The 18,187-nt window shown below is 42.4% G+C and overlaps 1 protein-coding gene across 1 annotated transcript in view; it reads left to right on the top strand.

Moving 5' to 3' along the window:
- The window catches only part of LOC128733866 (tetra-peptide repeat homeobox protein 1-like), a 56,316-nt gene extending 38,471 nt beyond the window's left edge, over positions 1 to 17,845 (top strand). The window contains exons 3-4 of the mRNA XM_053827705.1: positions 11,295 to 11,642; positions 17,655 to 17,845. Coding sequence (XP_053683680.1) covers positions 11,295 to 11,642; positions 17,655 to 17,845 — 539 coding nt within the window. The remainder of the gene's footprint in view (positions 1 to 11,294; positions 11,643 to 17,654) is intronic.
- Positions 17,846 to 18,187: the final 342 nt, after the last annotated feature.

Here is an 18,187-nt window from a genome sequence, read left to right as displayed (position 1 = left end):
AATTCTGGTGCATCTTGTTTATTGTAAATTACTTTCTAATGAAAAATTTAATGGAAAGATGAAAATCAAAACGACATTACAATTTGATTGATTTGATTTGACATTACAATTTTGATTTTTAGAGCGTCTTAAGGGAAAGCAGCGCTGCAGGTAATCGTCTTCTTGTGGTGTCAGTTTTAATACGATTTTTCAACATCTTTAGTACGAATATTTTCAAGATTAGAATTTGCTATAAATTTTTTGATAAAATTCATTTATGAAATGAAACGGAGCAAATAGAGGTGGGGTAAGATTTCAAGTTTGCTATTTCCAACTTCGTCTTTGAGACTTGTCCCTTCGTTATCGACAGACTTCGCAACCGGTTTTTGGAGTACAGGACAATTCGGCAACGATTCAATTAACTCTAGCAGCAGCACTCAGTCGAGATTTACACATACGACGACTGGTTTTTAGACCAGCATCTAATCAGATGAATTTGATGCAGATTATCTGGAATAATTATACCCAAGCTTATCGACTTTCAAACATATTCAATTGTCTAACTTTAATCAGATTTCAGAAGATTTATCAGAATACATAGGAAGTAAGTTTTTGGTTTACCTGTTAACTACGTGCGTAAGATCGGATTTATTAAATGCACATTGATAAATCAAACTTTATATTTTCTTCAAATTGAAGGTAGTTTGTTAATAAACAATGTGAAAAGAAAGGGACCTAGGATTGAACCTTGAGGTACTCCAGATGAGACACTGTTAGATTAAGAAGGTTTATCATCAACTGAGTATTTTAGTGGTATAAGCATTTTCGCGTATTCTAATAAGGTATGTTGTCACTATATCATCATATGAAGACCTATTTAAATTTCATTAGTGGAGTAACTCTCGTTGAAACAGGGCCACTACTGACATGAGGTCTTCAAATATTGGAACTTTTGCGCTCAATTGGTTGAAAATGGTTAAAAAATGAGAAACAATTGAATGAAACAATTAGTTTTCCGTAGCAATTGTAAACCTTGATACAGATAATTAATTGTTTCGTGTAGTTAATGCCACTACACAACTAATTTGATGAATGTTTCTTGTAGTATTTTTTCTTAGCTTTCCAATGGTGGTCTGAATAAGGAAAACCGGTTTTCAACAATTCAACATTTTTTGAAACTGTTAGGCCCCTTGGCGAACGAGGGGTCCACTATTTCGAGGTATTAAAAGTGAAATTCTCATTTTTTAACCATTTTCAACCAATTAAGTGCAAAAGTTTCAATGTCTGAAGACCTCGTGTCAGTAGTGGTACCGTGAGAGTGAGAGTGCTAAAAAATATCACAAACATCACAGTTGAACAGATACATAATGGTTATCGTATGTTCCATATCAGAGCTGTCAAAAACTAAAAGTAAAAACGAACAGTTCTATCAGAAATATAGAAGAGAAGAAGAGACTTCTGATTTTTATTAAATTTATTCTCGAATATAGAAGTATGTATAATCAATATTAAAACTCACCATTGACTTGGTGCTACATTCCGCAGTCGGAAGTTGACCTTCTGTTTTCATTCGACAGACTTCGCAGCCAGCTGTTGTAGTACAGGACAATTGCAAGGCTAGTTCTAAGATACTATTGACTCTCACAGCTTCTCCCAGTCGGGATTTGAACATGCGACGGCTGGCTTGTTAGGCCAGCGTCTAACAGCGTCTCACTAGTCACTTTTAATTTCTCAACTGTCGTTGCTCACTAGTTACTACTCACTTCCCGCTAATGACATCTCATTACTTATTTCTTACATCCCATTACTCGCTTCTCATTACTCACTGCTCACTACTTAATTCTTGCTGCTCTCTAAACACTATTTATTTCTCCATTCTCATTATTCACTTCTCATTATACGTAACTAGCTGACCCGACAAACTTCGTATTGCCACAAATTAACCTGTGTTGTACATAAATCATGAATCTCGGATGACCTTTGTCACAATCTCGAGTTTTGCAAGCCCCCCAGTGGGCGGCGCTTCCGACGGCGGGTCACCGGCAACGCTCGCGACCGTCTCGTCCTGAATGATCTAGTGTAACTATAGATAGTTTTTGTGGTCTTGTATTGACTAATGTTTTATGGAAGAGTCTCGAATTTCTCGAGTTGGATTAGTTTTTGAGTTTCGCAAAAATTTCTGTTTTATTTGTATGAGAGTCCATATCCCCCTACCACAGGGGTGAGAGATCTCTAACTATCATACAATAAATTCAAGATTCCAAAATCTCCCACATGCCAAATTTGGTTCCATTTGCTTGATTAGTTCTCAAGTTATAGGGAAATTTGAATTTCATTTGTATGGGAACCGCCCCCCTAAACAGAGGAGGGGTCTTAATTCGTCATAGAAAAAATTTCTGCCCCCTAAAAGCCCCACATGCCAAATTTGGTTCCATTTGCTTGATTAGTTCTACAGATAAGAGGAAATTTGCATTTCATTTGTATGGAAGCTCACCCTCTTAAAGGGGAGATGGGTCATAACTCGCTTTCTAAAGAGGAAAGGGGTCTCAATTCACCATAGAAAAAAATCTTGCCTCCAAAACCACTTACATGTCAAATTTGGTTCCATTTGCTTGATTAGTTCTCGAATTATGAGGAAATTTGTTTTTCATTTGTATAGGAGCCCCCCCCCCCCCGTTCTCAAGTGGGGAAATCCATAGAAAATATTCCATAGAAAATATTCTTGCCTACAAAAACACCCACATGATAAATTTGGTTCCATTTGCTTGATTAGTTCTCGAATTATGAGGAAATTTGTATTTCATTTGTGTAGAAGCACCCCTTCTTAAAGTTGGGAGGGGTCCTAATTCACCATAGAAAATATTTTTACCTCCAGAAAACACCACATGTCAAATTTGGTTCTATTTGCTTGATTAGTTCTCGAGTTATGAGGAAATTTGAATTTCATTTGTATAGGAGCCCCCCCTCCTAAAGTGGGTAGGGGTCCCAATTCATCATAGAAAAAATTTTTGTCTCCAAAAACACCCACGTGCCAAATTTGGTTCCATTTGCTTGATTAGTTCTCGAGTTATGAGGAAATTTGCATTTCATTTGTATAGAAGCCCCCCTTCCTAAAGTGGGGAGGGGTCCCAATTCATCATAGAAAAAAATTTTGTCTCCAAAAATACCCGCGTGCAAATTTTGTTCCATTTGCTTGATTAGTTCTCGAGTTATGAGGAAATTTGTATTTCGTTTGTATAGGAGCCCCCCCTCTTAAAGTGGGGAGGGGTCCTTATTTACCATAGAAAATATTCTTGCCCTCGAAAACTTTCACATGCCAAATTTTGTTCCATTTGCTTGATTAGTTCTTCAGTTATGAGGAAATTTGTATTTCATGTGTATGGGATCCCCCCCTCCTAAAACGGGGAGGGGTCCCAATTCATCATAGAAAAAAATTTTGTCTCTAAAAACACCCACATGCCAAATTTGGTTCCATTTGCTTACTTACTTCTCGAGTTATGAGGAAAATTGTATTTCTTTGGTATAGGAGCCCCCCCCTCTTAAAGTGGGGAGGGGTCCTAATTTACTATAGAAAATCTTCTTGCCCTCGAAAACCTTCACATGCCAAATTTGGTTCCATTTGCTTGATTAGTTCTCGAGTTATGAGGAAATTTGTATGGAAGCCCCCCCTTTTAAAGAGGAGTGGAGTTATAATTCCCCTTATAAAGAGGGGAGGGGTCTCAATTTACCATAGAATAAATTCTTGTCACCGAAAACACCCACATGCCAAATTTTGTTCTATTTGCTTGATCAGTTGTTGAGTTATGCAGAAATTTGTGTTTCATTTGTATGGGAGCCCCCCTCTTAGTGGGGGAGGGGTTTCTAACCATCACTAAAACCTTTCCTGGCCCCAAAACACCTCTACATGCATATTTTCATGCCGATTGGTTCAGTAGTTTTCGATTCTATAAGGAACATACGGACAGACAGACAGACAGACAGACAGACAGACAGAAATCCTTCTTTATAGGTATAGATTATACCACCCACTTAGCTTCGAGGTACGCTGCTAGTCTAACAACTCAATCGTTGTATGTTCGAATCTCGGCTGGGCGGTGCTCACTAATGATAGTCAGCAGGATCGTTGCGCTGGCTTCGTAATTATCCTGCACTCTAACAGCCGGCTACGAAGTCTATCGATTTGGTTATTTGTATTTATATTTGCTTAAAGTATAATTGTCCATAAAATATCTGTGAAAATAACACATTATTATTTGTATTTAATGTTAACTAGTTTAGGGAAATTCATTAAAACTATCCAAAAAGACACTTCAAGCATCAGATTGAAAAATAGATTTAAAAAAAATAAGAGTAGAATGCTATAAACAGGCACAACCCTGCTACCACTTGAAATGCTACCAATGCTACCAATACTACCGGGGAAAGAAATTGCTAAAGGTCTCTTGAAATCGAACCGCAGGCTAGTGAACATCTAAACCAGCCGATGAGCTAAAAGTTTAAAAAGTAAAAGCTTTCAATAGCTGATTGTTTAAAAAAAAAGGAAGACCGTTGAAGTGCTTTAAATAGACCGAATCAGGTATGCTAACGCCCAGTTAATTTAAATAATTAGCAATCACCTTTCTCAAATCAACCCGGTAACCAAAAGCTAATATTTCCCTCACTTTTCCCATATGGTCTGTAGGACCCATTAGTTAACCCCAAAAGGTGGGTGATCGATTGTATCGCCGGAAGAATCGCCACGTGGAACGTACGTAGATACAGTGGCCGTAGAAGTCTGATCCTGAGCCACAGAAAGACGCAGGAAGGAAAATCATTCCCCGCAGGCGCGAATGCAGAAGTTGAGACCTTTTGGAATCCGGGAAATACTGAAAGCATCACCTCGTGGGTCGGTTTTGTACCATTGAGTCACCGGAAGTTCACCCATTGCTGTGACTGTTGGACAGTCTATACCTGGAAGTACGAACGGGGACCAATCCCTTCCCCACAAACACGAAAAACAGCGGAAATCGTCAAGGAGCGACAGAAACAGCGGCTCAGTAGCGTCATTGTCCGTAGCAGCATTACCAGCAGGAGCATCTCGAGTAGCAGCATAACCAGTAGCAGGAAGGCCGGCCGGCACCCGTCAATTATACAACCGAAGCACGTGTGACTAGGTGAGGCAAATAAAAGTAGATTTAAGGAAGTGAAGATAGTTGTTCATTTAGATAAACTTATTATCCGAAATCTTGATCGGCATTCATATGTGAGAGCCGACCCTGAGAGCAAGAACGCTACTCACGGCCGCGCTAGCCATTTCAAAAGAGGCAGGTGAAGCACACCCTCAGGAACGCCGACGGTGTTTGACCAGCGATCGAGGGCTTTGTTCTAGTTGGTCCTCTACCGACTAGTAATAAGACGAAGGGCATAAACACGATTGATACGATTTTCCAGAAGAGTTGGACTTGTCTTCAACACGTTGATGACAACATGCGCACGAGAAACAGGTTCCGAAGTAACAAATATTGGCTTCCCACCAATAATTCGGATTAACGAACACGAAATCAAAGTTGCAGAATGCTGGTGACATCAGTAGAGAAATATGAAGACGTATTGGGACAGGCAATCGTGCTTACTTTAAACTCCGGAAGACGCTCCGGTCGAGTAACAAAACAGAGCCGTAGCGTGACATTGTGGCGCCCTTGGCGAAGACCCGATTGAGCATTCCCTCGTTTCTTAAATCTTAAATCAGTATTCTTTCCGATAAGTTTTTAAACCACCAACCAAATTCCGAACCTGCACTAAATTCTCGCCAACATTTTTTATCAGATGTTTTTCCAACTTTTGTAACAAATTTTGACACAGACCGCAAAATATTTTGCGGTTAAACGGCATGTCTCAGCTCAATGTGGTCTTCGTAAGTTTTTGAATGAAAAAATGATGCATCTTTTGAAGGGGCTGTCCAATATTTAGGTGTTACTTTAACAACAATTTAGGTAATAACTTTTGGAGTAAATTTTTTTTCACCTTTTTGGTTTCAGAATATTAAAGATAAACCTTTGATTTCAAGTAATTGTTCTGAAGATATCAAACTTCTACCTTGTACCCATTTTCAGCAATAAACCTTTGTTTGTAAAAGACCCCTCAAATCACATTTCTTCTTATAACATGTTTATTTCAACAGACAGCTCAATGTGATGTTCTAGACAACATTTTGCACATAAAAGAGAAATATTTTTGCTGAAGACTGGTTTCCTTTATATGCATTAATTAATAAGATATAACTGATTTTAGGTTAAAAACCGTCTTATGAAAAATTCGGATATCTTCACCATCTGCAAGTATCTGCAATTAGTTTGCATACCAATTTGTAGGGAATTATTAAAGCTATCTGCCAAAATGTGTATTTCAGAGAATACCTCGGAATACCATGGCTGGGAATACCTGTGAATAGTGCGGACATTTTTTTCATACATTTTATAACTTAATAAATATGCGTCCTAGCGTCAAACAGTCTTCACAGAAAATACGTATTTCACCATACTGTATAACTTTGTAGAACATTGGAAAGCAATAAAATAATCGTGGGCAAAGTTATTGAGTGTAATTGATTTTTAAGTGCTCTTTTTCAACACATCATTATATTTCGCAACCGGTGTTATGTTACAAGAAGAAATGTGATTTGAGGGGTCGTTTATAAACAAAGATCTTTTGCTGAAAATGGGTAAAAGGTAGAAGTTTGATATCTTCAGAAAAATTACTTGAAATTGGTTTATCTTTAATATTTTGAAACCAAAAGGATGAAAAACAAGTTATAACTCAAATTGTTGTTTAACTAACGCTTAAATATTGGACGATCTCTTCAAGATATGCATCAATTTTTTATTCAAAAAGTTGCCGAAGACCACATTGAGCTGAGACATGCCGTTTAACCGCAAACCGGTTTTAGGACCACATTTTTGACCAGATTTTTTAGTCAGATCGTGAACCTGGAGCAGATTTTGCACCACCATTTTTTGATCACTTCTTAAACCATCAAACAGATTTTGGACCAGGATTTGAACCAGATTCCGGAGTCCGGACCTGGACTTGATTTCGAACCACATTTTTTATCAAATTAAGTTTCAGATTTTAGAACAGATTTGGACTGATTTTGGACCCAGATTCTAGACCTGGTGTGGACCACATTCTGGGCTTGCATCAGATTCTGGACTAAATTTTGGATAACATTTTTATCAGATTTGGACCAAATTTTGGATGATATTTTGGACCACATTTTTTAACAAATTTTAGACTAGATTCTAGACCTGGACCAGATTGCGGACCTTTTCCCGATTCTGGATCACATTTTTTACCAGATTTTGCATCAAATTTCGGTCCAGGTTCTAGATGAACTGGATATAAACTAGATTTTGGGCCACATTTTTTATCAGGTTTTAATCCACTAGCCAGATTTCGGATCAGGATCGTAAGCATTTTTGGGACTTGGACAAGATTACGGACCACATTTTTAATCAAATTTTATTTCAGTTTTTGTAACAAAAATTGAAACAGATTTGAACTAGATTCTGGACCAGATTTTGGACTACATTTTTAGTTAGATTTTGGTCATATTCTGGGCCAGATTTTGGACCACATACTAGGCCAAGACCAGATTTCGAACCTGGACCAGATTATGTGTCACATTTTGAATCAGGTTTTGGTCCAGATTTTGGATCAAATTTTGGACCAAATTCTCAAACTGGGGCAGATTATAAGTAGCGTAGCGTGACATTATGGCGGCCTTGGCAAAGACCCGATTTGGCGCTCAATTTTGTGAATCAATGTTCCTTCGAAGTTTATTATTTTTTAGAATTAGACCGTCATACTTGATTCGAACAACTACCAGTATCCAGTACGTCGCTACACTCGAAAGTGCCTTACTGAGGTTCAGAACGTTTTTGGCGCCCCCAAGAGCCAGTCTGAACAATTGCACGCTACGGCGCTACATCGATTATGCTCGCTGAGGAAGGTCTACGTCAACGTTAGAGTGCAGATGAGTGACGGCACGATGGGAAGGCGAACAAGTGATTATTTACACTAGCTGCTGAAAGAATCATCCGTCAGAATAATTTATACCGCCATAATAAGCTAGAGTCACGGTAGGCTGGACACGTCATGAGGATGTCGTACGACAACCCAGTAGAAATGGTTCTCGACAAAGGAAAGCCTCCTTGAGGATCCTACGCGGACTACAGGGCACAACTAATGCAAATATCCAGCTTTCCACGAGAGATAATGGCGACTGATGGGTACAACTTTCTGAAGGCCACAGTTCGGTTTGACATGCAATGCAGGAGCAGTCACTGCGGTTACTATGGAAGCCACTACGGTTGTTTACCGGTTGAGTGGAAAAATATAAACATTATTTAGTTTTCGCAGACCAGCCGAAAAGGGATTTAGTTATACGGAAGCGCAGTTTTGTGGCTTTTCTTTGCTGAAATATTGTCACATTGACCCAATGCAAAGATTATTTCACAAAATGGTAGCTAAGAAAGCACAAAAATTCGGTTCTCTTAAGATAAATTCCTCTTCGAGTGATCTGCGAAAACAAAACAATGTTTACATTTTTCCACTCAACCAGTAAACAGCCGTAGTGGCTTCCATAGTAACCGCAGTAACCGGCCCCGCATTGAATGTCAAAGCCGAACTGTGCCCTTCAAAAAGTTGAACCTATTAGCCGCCATTATCACTCGTGGAAAGTTGGATTCACTTGCACGTAAAAGAAAAACTTATCTGATAAAAATAGCAACGCGCGAGTTTGTAGTTCATTCTTCGCCTTCATCCATCATTCTCTTGCACGGCCCCAGAGATGGTTGTTAGTACCCATCATTCGAAAACTCTTAGGTTCTTTTCTAACAGTGTCCACATGCCATGCCCGTAGGGGAAACCGATCTAATTAGCGTTTTGTAAAATGTACACTTTGTAAATAAATTGACTGGATTTATTAAAAATCGTGCCTCGTTTTTCGACCATTACGAACATCATCTTATAACACTTTCAAGCGTAGTGTTACTGAAACAGGCAGGCAGAAAAGACCATCAATCTCCCTGTCGAAGTCAACTGCGAGGTTCGAATTGCTCAGACAATCCACTCGAAATTCAACTTACCCGGAAAGCCGGTTTCGTCCAAAAGTTATTCCATTGTTCTTGTCGGTTTACACTATCATATGCGGCTTTGAAATCGATGAACTCAATGGGGACAAAATGCATCGTTTTTCCAGTTTTTCTGTAAAGACATTGCGTGGGAGGAAACACAACAACAACCAAAAGAAACAACTTAAATCGGACGCTCCATTCTCGAGTAATGCGCGGTCTAACTTACTTTCTGTGTTTTATATCTGAGATCAGATTATTTGATTATTAAATCCTGTTCAGATAAATCATTACATTTTAGAATAATAAAAGTTTTACAGCAGTTTTCTTCCTCATCCCGCGCCAAAGTTATCGAATCCATAAAGAAAATTAATTTAACGAACCCTTGATAGACGGACATTTCCTCGAATAAACCCCATTAAATCGTTCCCAAGAAGCATACCCTCTCGAGTAGAAAGCATTCGCTATCGGCTCGGCGGCGGTTGGTAGGTAGTACCTACTAGACAGTTTCGATTGAAGGGCAAATACTTTGCTTTTGGCCTCGGGAAGCGGAAGCAGCTCGACGTGCAACATTTTACGTAACGGTGCTGCTGCTGCTGCTCCATCCTTAGGCCGGGCTGGCTGCCGGCGCTGCTGGGCCGAGGTACCCCGCTGCCGGAGGCAGTTTGAAAACTTTTTCGCCACTCGAGTGTGCAACGAACCGCGCGCGCCAAAGTGGTTGCATTTCGAAAAGTGGAAACTATTCGCAATCTGCTGCCTGCCTGCCCAGGCAGCAGCAGTATCAGTAATAACAACAGCACCAGGACACAATCATCTCTTCGCCCTCTCCGGGGTGGATTTTCGATAGAGGGGAGAGAGAGAGCTGAATGCTCACTTGATTCTCACTTCGAAGGGTGCGAGTGAGAAATTATTTTTTGCCGCCGGGGGTTGTTTGAGCGCGCCTGCGCGATTAATGTTCTCGGGCGAAAATGTTTTCTCTTGCTCTCGTTTTTCCAGGAGAAAGTCCGCAGCTGCACTCTACGTACAGCTCCCAGCATCCTGGGCGAAATGTTCCAGTAGTTGGGTGCATTCAAAAACAGGTGGCGCTAGTGGTTCCAAAATCGATTTCCCGAATGAGTTTTCCGAACAAAATTGAATATTTCTAAACGTCAATCAAGTTTTCAATTATCTATTAATTGAATATTTACTTCGAAGCGATAATTTACATTAAAAAAAACAGTGCAACGAAACTTTACAACTTCTTTGTTAGGCAAATTAATTCTTCTATTTAAACAAACTCCGCAATCGGTTGATGTCCCACGCATCAATTATCAGGCATAACAATCCTACCGACATTAAGATCTTGTATACTCCCTTTCCATTCAATTTCTACCTGAAAACCGAGTGAACCCCTTTCTCGCTCCCGGCAACCCGTTAGTTGTGAAAATAACGAGGAAATAGACTTCACTTTCACCAACCGACAAACGCCCTGCGTACGAAGCGGTGCGGTGTTACGACAGGGAACGGAGCGAACGCAATTCTCGCAAAGAACCTTCCGTAATAAATATTTAATTAAAAACGAAGATTATCCTATTACAGGACCATCACCAGATTGACATAGAGTGTGTGATAAAATCTCGTTCACACTTCTGCTGTGCGCCTCACTTTGCTCGCTCGCACACTCGCTAGCAGCTCGCTAGCAGAACACAACACAGCACAGAGCTCAGTACCGGAGAACCGCAGAGCCACAGTCGCAGGCTGTCAGGCAGTTTATAACCCCCTAAATGGATTTTTACTGATTCTGCCTGCAGCCGGGATCGATAGGCTCACACAGTTCTGGAACCGGAGCGCGCGAGATTTGTTCCGTTCCGATTGTTGAAAATATTCCACTTTCCCGCTACACCCGGAGGTGGTGCGGGCGAACCGAGCCCAACTTTTTGGTAGGGTAATAAAAATAAATTAAATACAAATTGCGTCCTAGTTTGCGCATAAAAGGATTTCGCAATCGGGAAGCCTGACTTTCATGCTGCCTGTACGGAAACAAGCAAGGAAGCACGGAAACAGCAGAAAGGGAATTAATCGAAAACAAATTTGATCTCTTATCTCGGAGAAAGCCATTAAAATCGTGCTAGTTTTCATCTGTTTGCCGTCTGCTGCCGGCTCACCCACCTCCCCTCGCACAACTAGCTGTATTTCTGATCCATGCTTCTTGTTTCTGAATTGCAGGAAAAAATCGCCTCTATCCAAGATACTCACTTAATTCTTCGGACAACGAGGACACTCCGATTCATCGATCGATTTATGCCCAACCGTACAACTCCGGCGGGCAAACACCACAGCTGCAGCAGTGCAATCTTTCCGCGCTCGGGGGAGGACAATCGAACAATTACACCGTGGCCAACAGTGGCTACCGTTCAGTGAAAGGTTCGTCCTCCTCGCATCCAGTGCATCAGCAGCAGCAGCAGCAGCAGCAGACGACGACGACGACCCCCTCGTCGGACAACGGTTCCAGTGCGACGCTGACCGATGCCGAGGTGGCCTTGGTGAGGGAGAACACGCTGCTGGTTAATAACGGTGAGTTTGAACTGACCTGTCGGTTGATTTCATCCGAACAGATGTTTCATCTTATTAATATATTTCACACACTAGTAAATATTTTAGAATTGTTCGACATTCTTGAGACCTATATTAATCTAGTTTTAGTATAAGAAAAATATTCTTTGAGAAGTGAAAAAGCGTCTAGTACGAAGAATGATAAATTGGATGAACCGAAAAATTTCGATATATAGACCAAAAAATTATCGGGTGGTGCAATGGCAGATGGGATTTCGACCTACAATCGTTCGATTGGTAAAGAAAGCTATATGGAATGATTAAGTTGGGAGAACAAAATTGGATATTGGACTATCCTTGAACTATAATAAAGAAACGTAGAAAAGATTCGTTTTCCGGAAGAATTCCGAACTTCCCCAGTATCTCTAGTTGATGTTCCGGATTGGCCAAAGTAGTTCAAATTAGGCCAATTTCGGGTTGTAGTAGAGCCGATTGTATTGTATGGTCATTATCACTGCGACCAATTGTTTACCTCTATTCTAATAACATCTAGGTGCGTTTTTCCGTATTCCGCACTTCGTCCTTTTTGCAGTATCGCTATGAATTAAGCGAGCTGTTTATAATTATCTATACTTGAGTGTCGGTATTTTCATCCTTTTTTCCTCCATGTTTTTTACTACTTTTCAACCAGTTTGGCACTCCAGGAGCCAGGAAGAGTGGAGACTAACAATAATTTGTGTGCAAAGGCTAAATTACTGCCACAAAGAATCGCCCAAGTTTTGCTAGTTTAACCAACTCGATACGACTGGCTGTGCTCAGAAGTCAGGTCTTTGAATGCGGTTAGAATCTAGACGATACCGATGATCACCGCACGATGACATACCGAATCGCTCATACCATTTGTTGCAACGACAGCACAACGTGGCGCTGCCTAGATGGACTTTGTCACTCATTAAACTAGTATCTCGCAAACAAACGAAATCCTAAGGATAACTCTTTTTAACGAAAATGAGAGCGAGTTTGTGGCGGAGATTAATACCTGTACCAGCACTTGCATTGTTCAAATCCTTTTTTTTTTTTTTTTTTTTTAGGTGGCTTGCCGTCCTAAGACAAAGCCTGTTGAACAAAATTTCTCCATGTAACTCGGTTGAGGGCTACCGCTGTCCAATTCCTCGGACACCGAGTACTCTCCGTCAGATCTCGCTCCACCTGGTCTAACCATCTTGCTCGCTGCGCTCCTGGTCGTCTTGATCCTACCGGATTTGAGGCGAACACCATCTTTGCAGGGTAGTTGTCCGGCATTCTTGCAACATGCCCTGCCCATCGTATCCGTCCAGCTTTAGCCACCTTCTGGATACTGGGTTCACCATAGAGCTGTGCGAGTTCATGGTTCATCCTACGCCTCCATACTCCGTTCTCCTGTACGCCACCGAAGATCGTTCTTAGCACTCGTCGTTCGAAAACTCCGAGCACTCGCAGGTCCTCCTCGAGCATTGTCCATGTTTCATGCCCGTAGAGAACAACCGGTCTAATAAGCGTCTTGTACAGGGTGCACTTTGTACGGGGACTTAGTCTGCTCGACCGCAATTGCTTGTGGAGCCCATAGTAAGCACGACTTCCGCTGATAATACGCCTCCGAATCTCACGGCTGGTATCATTGTCCGCCGTTACCAGTGAGCCAAGGTAGACAAATTCATCGACTACCTCAAACTCATCGCCGTCGATCAATATACTACTGCCCAAGCGGTGTCGTTCGGCCTCGGTTCCGCTGGCCAGCATGTACTTTGTTTTAGACGTATTTACCTTTAACCCAATCTTTTCTGCTTCGCGCTTTAGTCTGGTGTACTGTTCAGCCACCGCCACAGATGTTCTGCCGATAATATCCATGTCACCGGCAAAGCAGACGAATTGACTAGATTTGTTGAATATCGTGCCCCGCGTGTTGATATTCGCTCGGTTCATAACACCTTGTAGCGCTATGTTGAACAGCAGGCATGAAAGACCATCACCTTGACGAAGCCCTCTGTGTGATTCGAATAAACTTGACAATCCACCCGAAATCCGAACACAGCACTGCGTACCATCCATCGTAGATTTAATCAGTTTGATGAGCTTCCTGGGGAAGCTGTTTTCGTCCATGATTTTCCATAGCTCTTTCCGGTCGATGGTATCATATGCGGCTTTGAAGCCAACGAATAAATGATGCGTGGGAACTCTGTATTCACGGCCCTTTTGGAGGATTTGCCGCAGTGTAAATATTTGATCCGTTGTAGACCGACCTTCGACGAAGCCGGCTTGATAAGTTCCCACAAATCTATTCGCAATTGGTGATAGACGGCGGAAAATGATTTGGGACAGCACTTTATAAGCGGCATTGAGAACGGTGATCGCTCGATAGTTCTCACAGTCCAACTTGTCGCCCTTTTTGTAGATCGGGCAGATAACCCCATCTTTCCACTCCTCCGGTAGCTGTTCCGTATCCCAAATTCTAACAATTAGTCGGTGTAGACAAACGGCCAGCTTTTCTGGTCCCATTTTAATAAGCTCCGCTCCGATGCCATCTTTTCCAGCTGACTTGTTGTTCTTTAGCTGCATGATGGCCTCCTTAACTTCGCCTATCGTTGGGGCTGGCACCTCTTCCCCGTTTGCTGCACCGTCGAAATCGCTTTCCCCGCCGCCATGCATGCATCCTCCTGGGCGCCATTCAGGTGTTCGTCGAAGTGCTGCTTCCACCTATCCGTCACCTCACGATCGTCCGTCAGAATACTGCCAGTCTTATCCCGACACATTTCGGCTCGCGGCACAAAGCCTTTGCGGGATCCGTTCAGTTTCTGGTAGAACTTCCGCGTTTCCTGAGAACGATGCAGCCGCTCCAACTCCGCATATTCCTGCTCTTCCAGGTTGCGCTTTTTTTCCCGAAAGATTTGGTTTCGCTGCATCTTCTTCTGTTTGTGTCTTTCCACGTTCTGACGTGTGGCACTGCGCATCTTGGCCGCCCGCGCAGCGTTCTCCTCATCCATCACCCTCCTTCATTCATCGTCAAACCAATCGTTCCGCTGATTCCGGGCCACATGCCCGATGGAGCTCTCCGCTACACTGCTGATGGCTGTTTTGATAGTGTTCCAACAGTCCTCGAGAGGGGCTTCGTCCAGCTCGTCCTCTTCCGGCAGTGCAGCTTCGAGTGAATGCGCGTAGCACTTAAATACGGCTTTATGGTAACAATACTTTTTTAACAATGATCGTACCGAACCATATAAAACATCTATGATCATACCGAACCATGTTTTACCAACAATGTTCGTACCGAATCATTGAATTTATGTATGGTCGCACCGAACCCCTCATACCGTTTGTCACGTCGGCAGCGCAACGTATCGCTGGCGCTCTCGAGATGGTATAGCATATTCTGGCGATTTTGGGATAAACGATATTCCGTACAGGGACATTCAGGAGGATTCAACTATGCCAGAAGCTTCATCGTCGGTAAAGTATCTCAATCTCGTTCCTAGAACCCGGAAGTGGAACAAGTTGTAATTTCTCCATGGACAAGAGGTTTCATTATGCGCCTCGAGCCAGTACTGCTTTTTAAAGTTGCCCTGGTTAGAGGCCCAATGTTGGTACATGCACAATTCAGTATGAAGGAAGGATGTAACTTTTAGTCACTAATGTTCTCTTAAAGATGGAATATGATCGAATGCACTCCACTGTTTTGGATAATGATCAGCAAATTACCAATATTTCTATTCAAGTTTTTAATAAAGGACTTTTGAGCCAAATACTTCAGCAAGAATTGAGCTAAACTAAAAGCCTCCTTTGAATGTACTCAAAAACTTGACTTTTTCGACAATATTCATTAGCTGTGTCTAATCACAGCGATGATTGCGATTATGATTGCATTAACATGGCAAGGCTGTGACAGCAGTTAACCCATCTTAGTTAGATTTGACATGAAAAGTCATTCACACGTACCGTCTTAGACCAAACGATCGGCTCTGAACTTTATAATATGCATAATACACCGCTCCGATAGGTATCCCAGTCACGTTTCTGTCATAGCAACTACTTCCAGCCGGATGCCCTTCGTCTAGGCTCCGCAGTGAGCCACTTCCGAAGGTCCTACGGCTTCGATTAGCTACCGTGACACCCACATAGTACCAAAATAAGAAGAAAAAAATAAGAACCACTTTGACTGTAGATGTAGGACAATACCGTAGATATGTATATTTATATGTGCTAAAAGCTCAATTGCTCTTCTTTCGTCCTTCCTTTTTTTATGCCAGCTGAGCTGAGCTGTGACGTTCCCCACACATTTTCTGCACACTTTTACCCGTCAGCCCGTCTGCGACACTATTCAGATGAGATTCTAAATCCAATAATTTCACTGAATAGATTTTAAATTAAGGTGCTTATTTGAATGTGAAGCAAAAGGACAAAGCCAGCAGCAGCGGCAGCAGTAGCTCGGTCGGTCGGTCGGTCGTTCGGTTCGGTGTTCGGAGTAGGAGGAATAAAAATCTTATTTCCACTTCGCTTTTCTTGCCGAGCGGCTCGGAGAAGCCCCACATACCCGCGTCGTGTGGCGTACGTACATGCGGAGTTTCCTTGTTCCGTTTGCCGCCTGATGGATTTTGTGCCAGCCACCAAGGCGAAGACGCAGGCTGAAAGGGACGTCAGCTTTGCATTTTTCCTTCATCCGAAGTCCGTGTGAACTTTTCGCACCTGTCTGCCAGTGCCGGGGCAGAACTCGATCGATTCCAAGAAAGACCCCGGGCTGTTGGTGATGCTGCTGGTTGGAAGCTGCGCGTTTGTGTGAGCGAGAGGGTGGAAATCTCCATCCAAACTCCTGCATTCGAACATCTTCACGGTGGGTATAACTAGCACGTCTTGCCTTTTAAAGGTGAAATGCTATTCTTCGCCACCTTCACGTTGTTTATGACGTCCTAACACCTTCTAAATACAAAGTTTACATAGCACTTAACAGGATTTCCCAGCCTGGTGGCATTAGAAGCACTTTTTACTCGTCGGTGCAACCATTTCGGTGGACCACCACCGACTGGTGAGGTGAGGTGAGCTATCGGTGTCTTGTTTCAACCGTCAGATCCGACTACAGTTGCAGCTTCACTTTCAAGGTTTGATTCAACGTCAACGCAAAACAGCAACAGTTTTAACGGGAATTTCTCCGCTAAGGATGAAGTAAACAAGGTTTACCGAAGATATCAATTCCGGAACCGTCGATCAACGTGTTTGATATAAAGCTTGATATTAGATTGAACCTTCACATGCATGAATTCATATTCAGGTATTCAAGGTATAAATGGTAATTTTAAGAGAGTGTCCTACAATAATACTGCTAGTTGAGTCTAGTTTACTTTAAACCATTTTTTGTCGGTCAATCTGTACTACTTAGCAATTTCCGCCTTTCACCGGTTCGTATTACTTTCGGGATCAGGTGCCTCACATGTGAGAGATACGAATGGTCCTACATTTCCCGTGCTGGTTGTTCCGCATTAATAATTAAAACTTCAATTAATGCCCAGTCAGCCGAGAAATTTTTCAGTTCGCTCATACCTACTCGCATGAATATAATCATAGCTGGAGTTGGTTAATGTACAAAAAAAAAGGAGCTTCCACTTCAGGTTGGACTCAGGTTATCCTGCCGCGCAGGATGAAAAGGGCCAGCACATCCAGCAGGACCCATCAGAAATGATTAGCTCCTTTACGGTGTGTCAGAATATCATCATCAACATCATCATCATCGTGAACTGCTCCCTGGTCTAGGAAGCTGCCAGACCGGAATGTGAGAAAAGCAGAGAATAAATCGAGGGGGGGGGGGGAGAGTAGCACACACTTTGCGCCAGACACGTTCCAGACAGACTTCACCTCCGACGGTAGATTTCCTTTCTAACGAGTGCTTTTTTTTGCATACAAAGGCCGCGGCTTTATTTCTTTCAACCCGCCATAGAATAGGCGAAACGGGCGTCATACGTTGATACCCCCACAGTGCATAATCATTACGTTAAGTGCAGCTGTTTTCAGTCCAGCTGGCTTCCATTCACTGCGCCTGGTGCGGTGGCATGGAGAGGGAGGGCAGCGAGAATCCGCCACATCGTTGGCCTCCCGATCCCGATGATGAACCACTCTTGACCTTCCGCGAAGTAAAGAGCCATGCAGACGAGTCTGCCGATGATGATGATGATGATGAGGATGAGCCCTTTAGTCTGCACTAGAGTGTGCGGCTTGCAGTCTGTCTATCTGTCTGCCAGTCGGTCTGTCTGCCTGTCGATAGTGAATAACAGCAGGTGCATCCAAGGATGAGCTTTGCAGAATCACTACTTTTGAAAACCAACACACTGTGCACTGTGGGTCAGAACTACAAAGTGGGTAGTTTTTTTTCCCATTGCATGATACGAACGGAAACTTTCATAGACAAACTACATTATTTGCTGATGCGCATAAAAGTGCGTGTTTGCTACTTGCGTTTCTTAAAGGGGATTCATTTGCTACATATCTTGTCGACGAGCAATTTTATGGTTCTGTTCTTTCGAAAGTGCAGGTCGACGTACTTTGCT

This window comes from Sabethes cyaneus, chromosome 2 (assembly GCF_943734655.1).
Source record: "Sabethes cyaneus chromosome 2, idSabCyanKW18_F2, whole genome shotgun sequence".
Classification (NCBI taxonomy): Eukaryota; Metazoa; Arthropoda; class Insecta; order Diptera; family Culicidae; genus Sabethes; species Sabethes cyaneus.
Note: the sequence above shows the minus strand (reverse complement) of the source record. Positions and strands in the feature narration are given on the sequence as shown.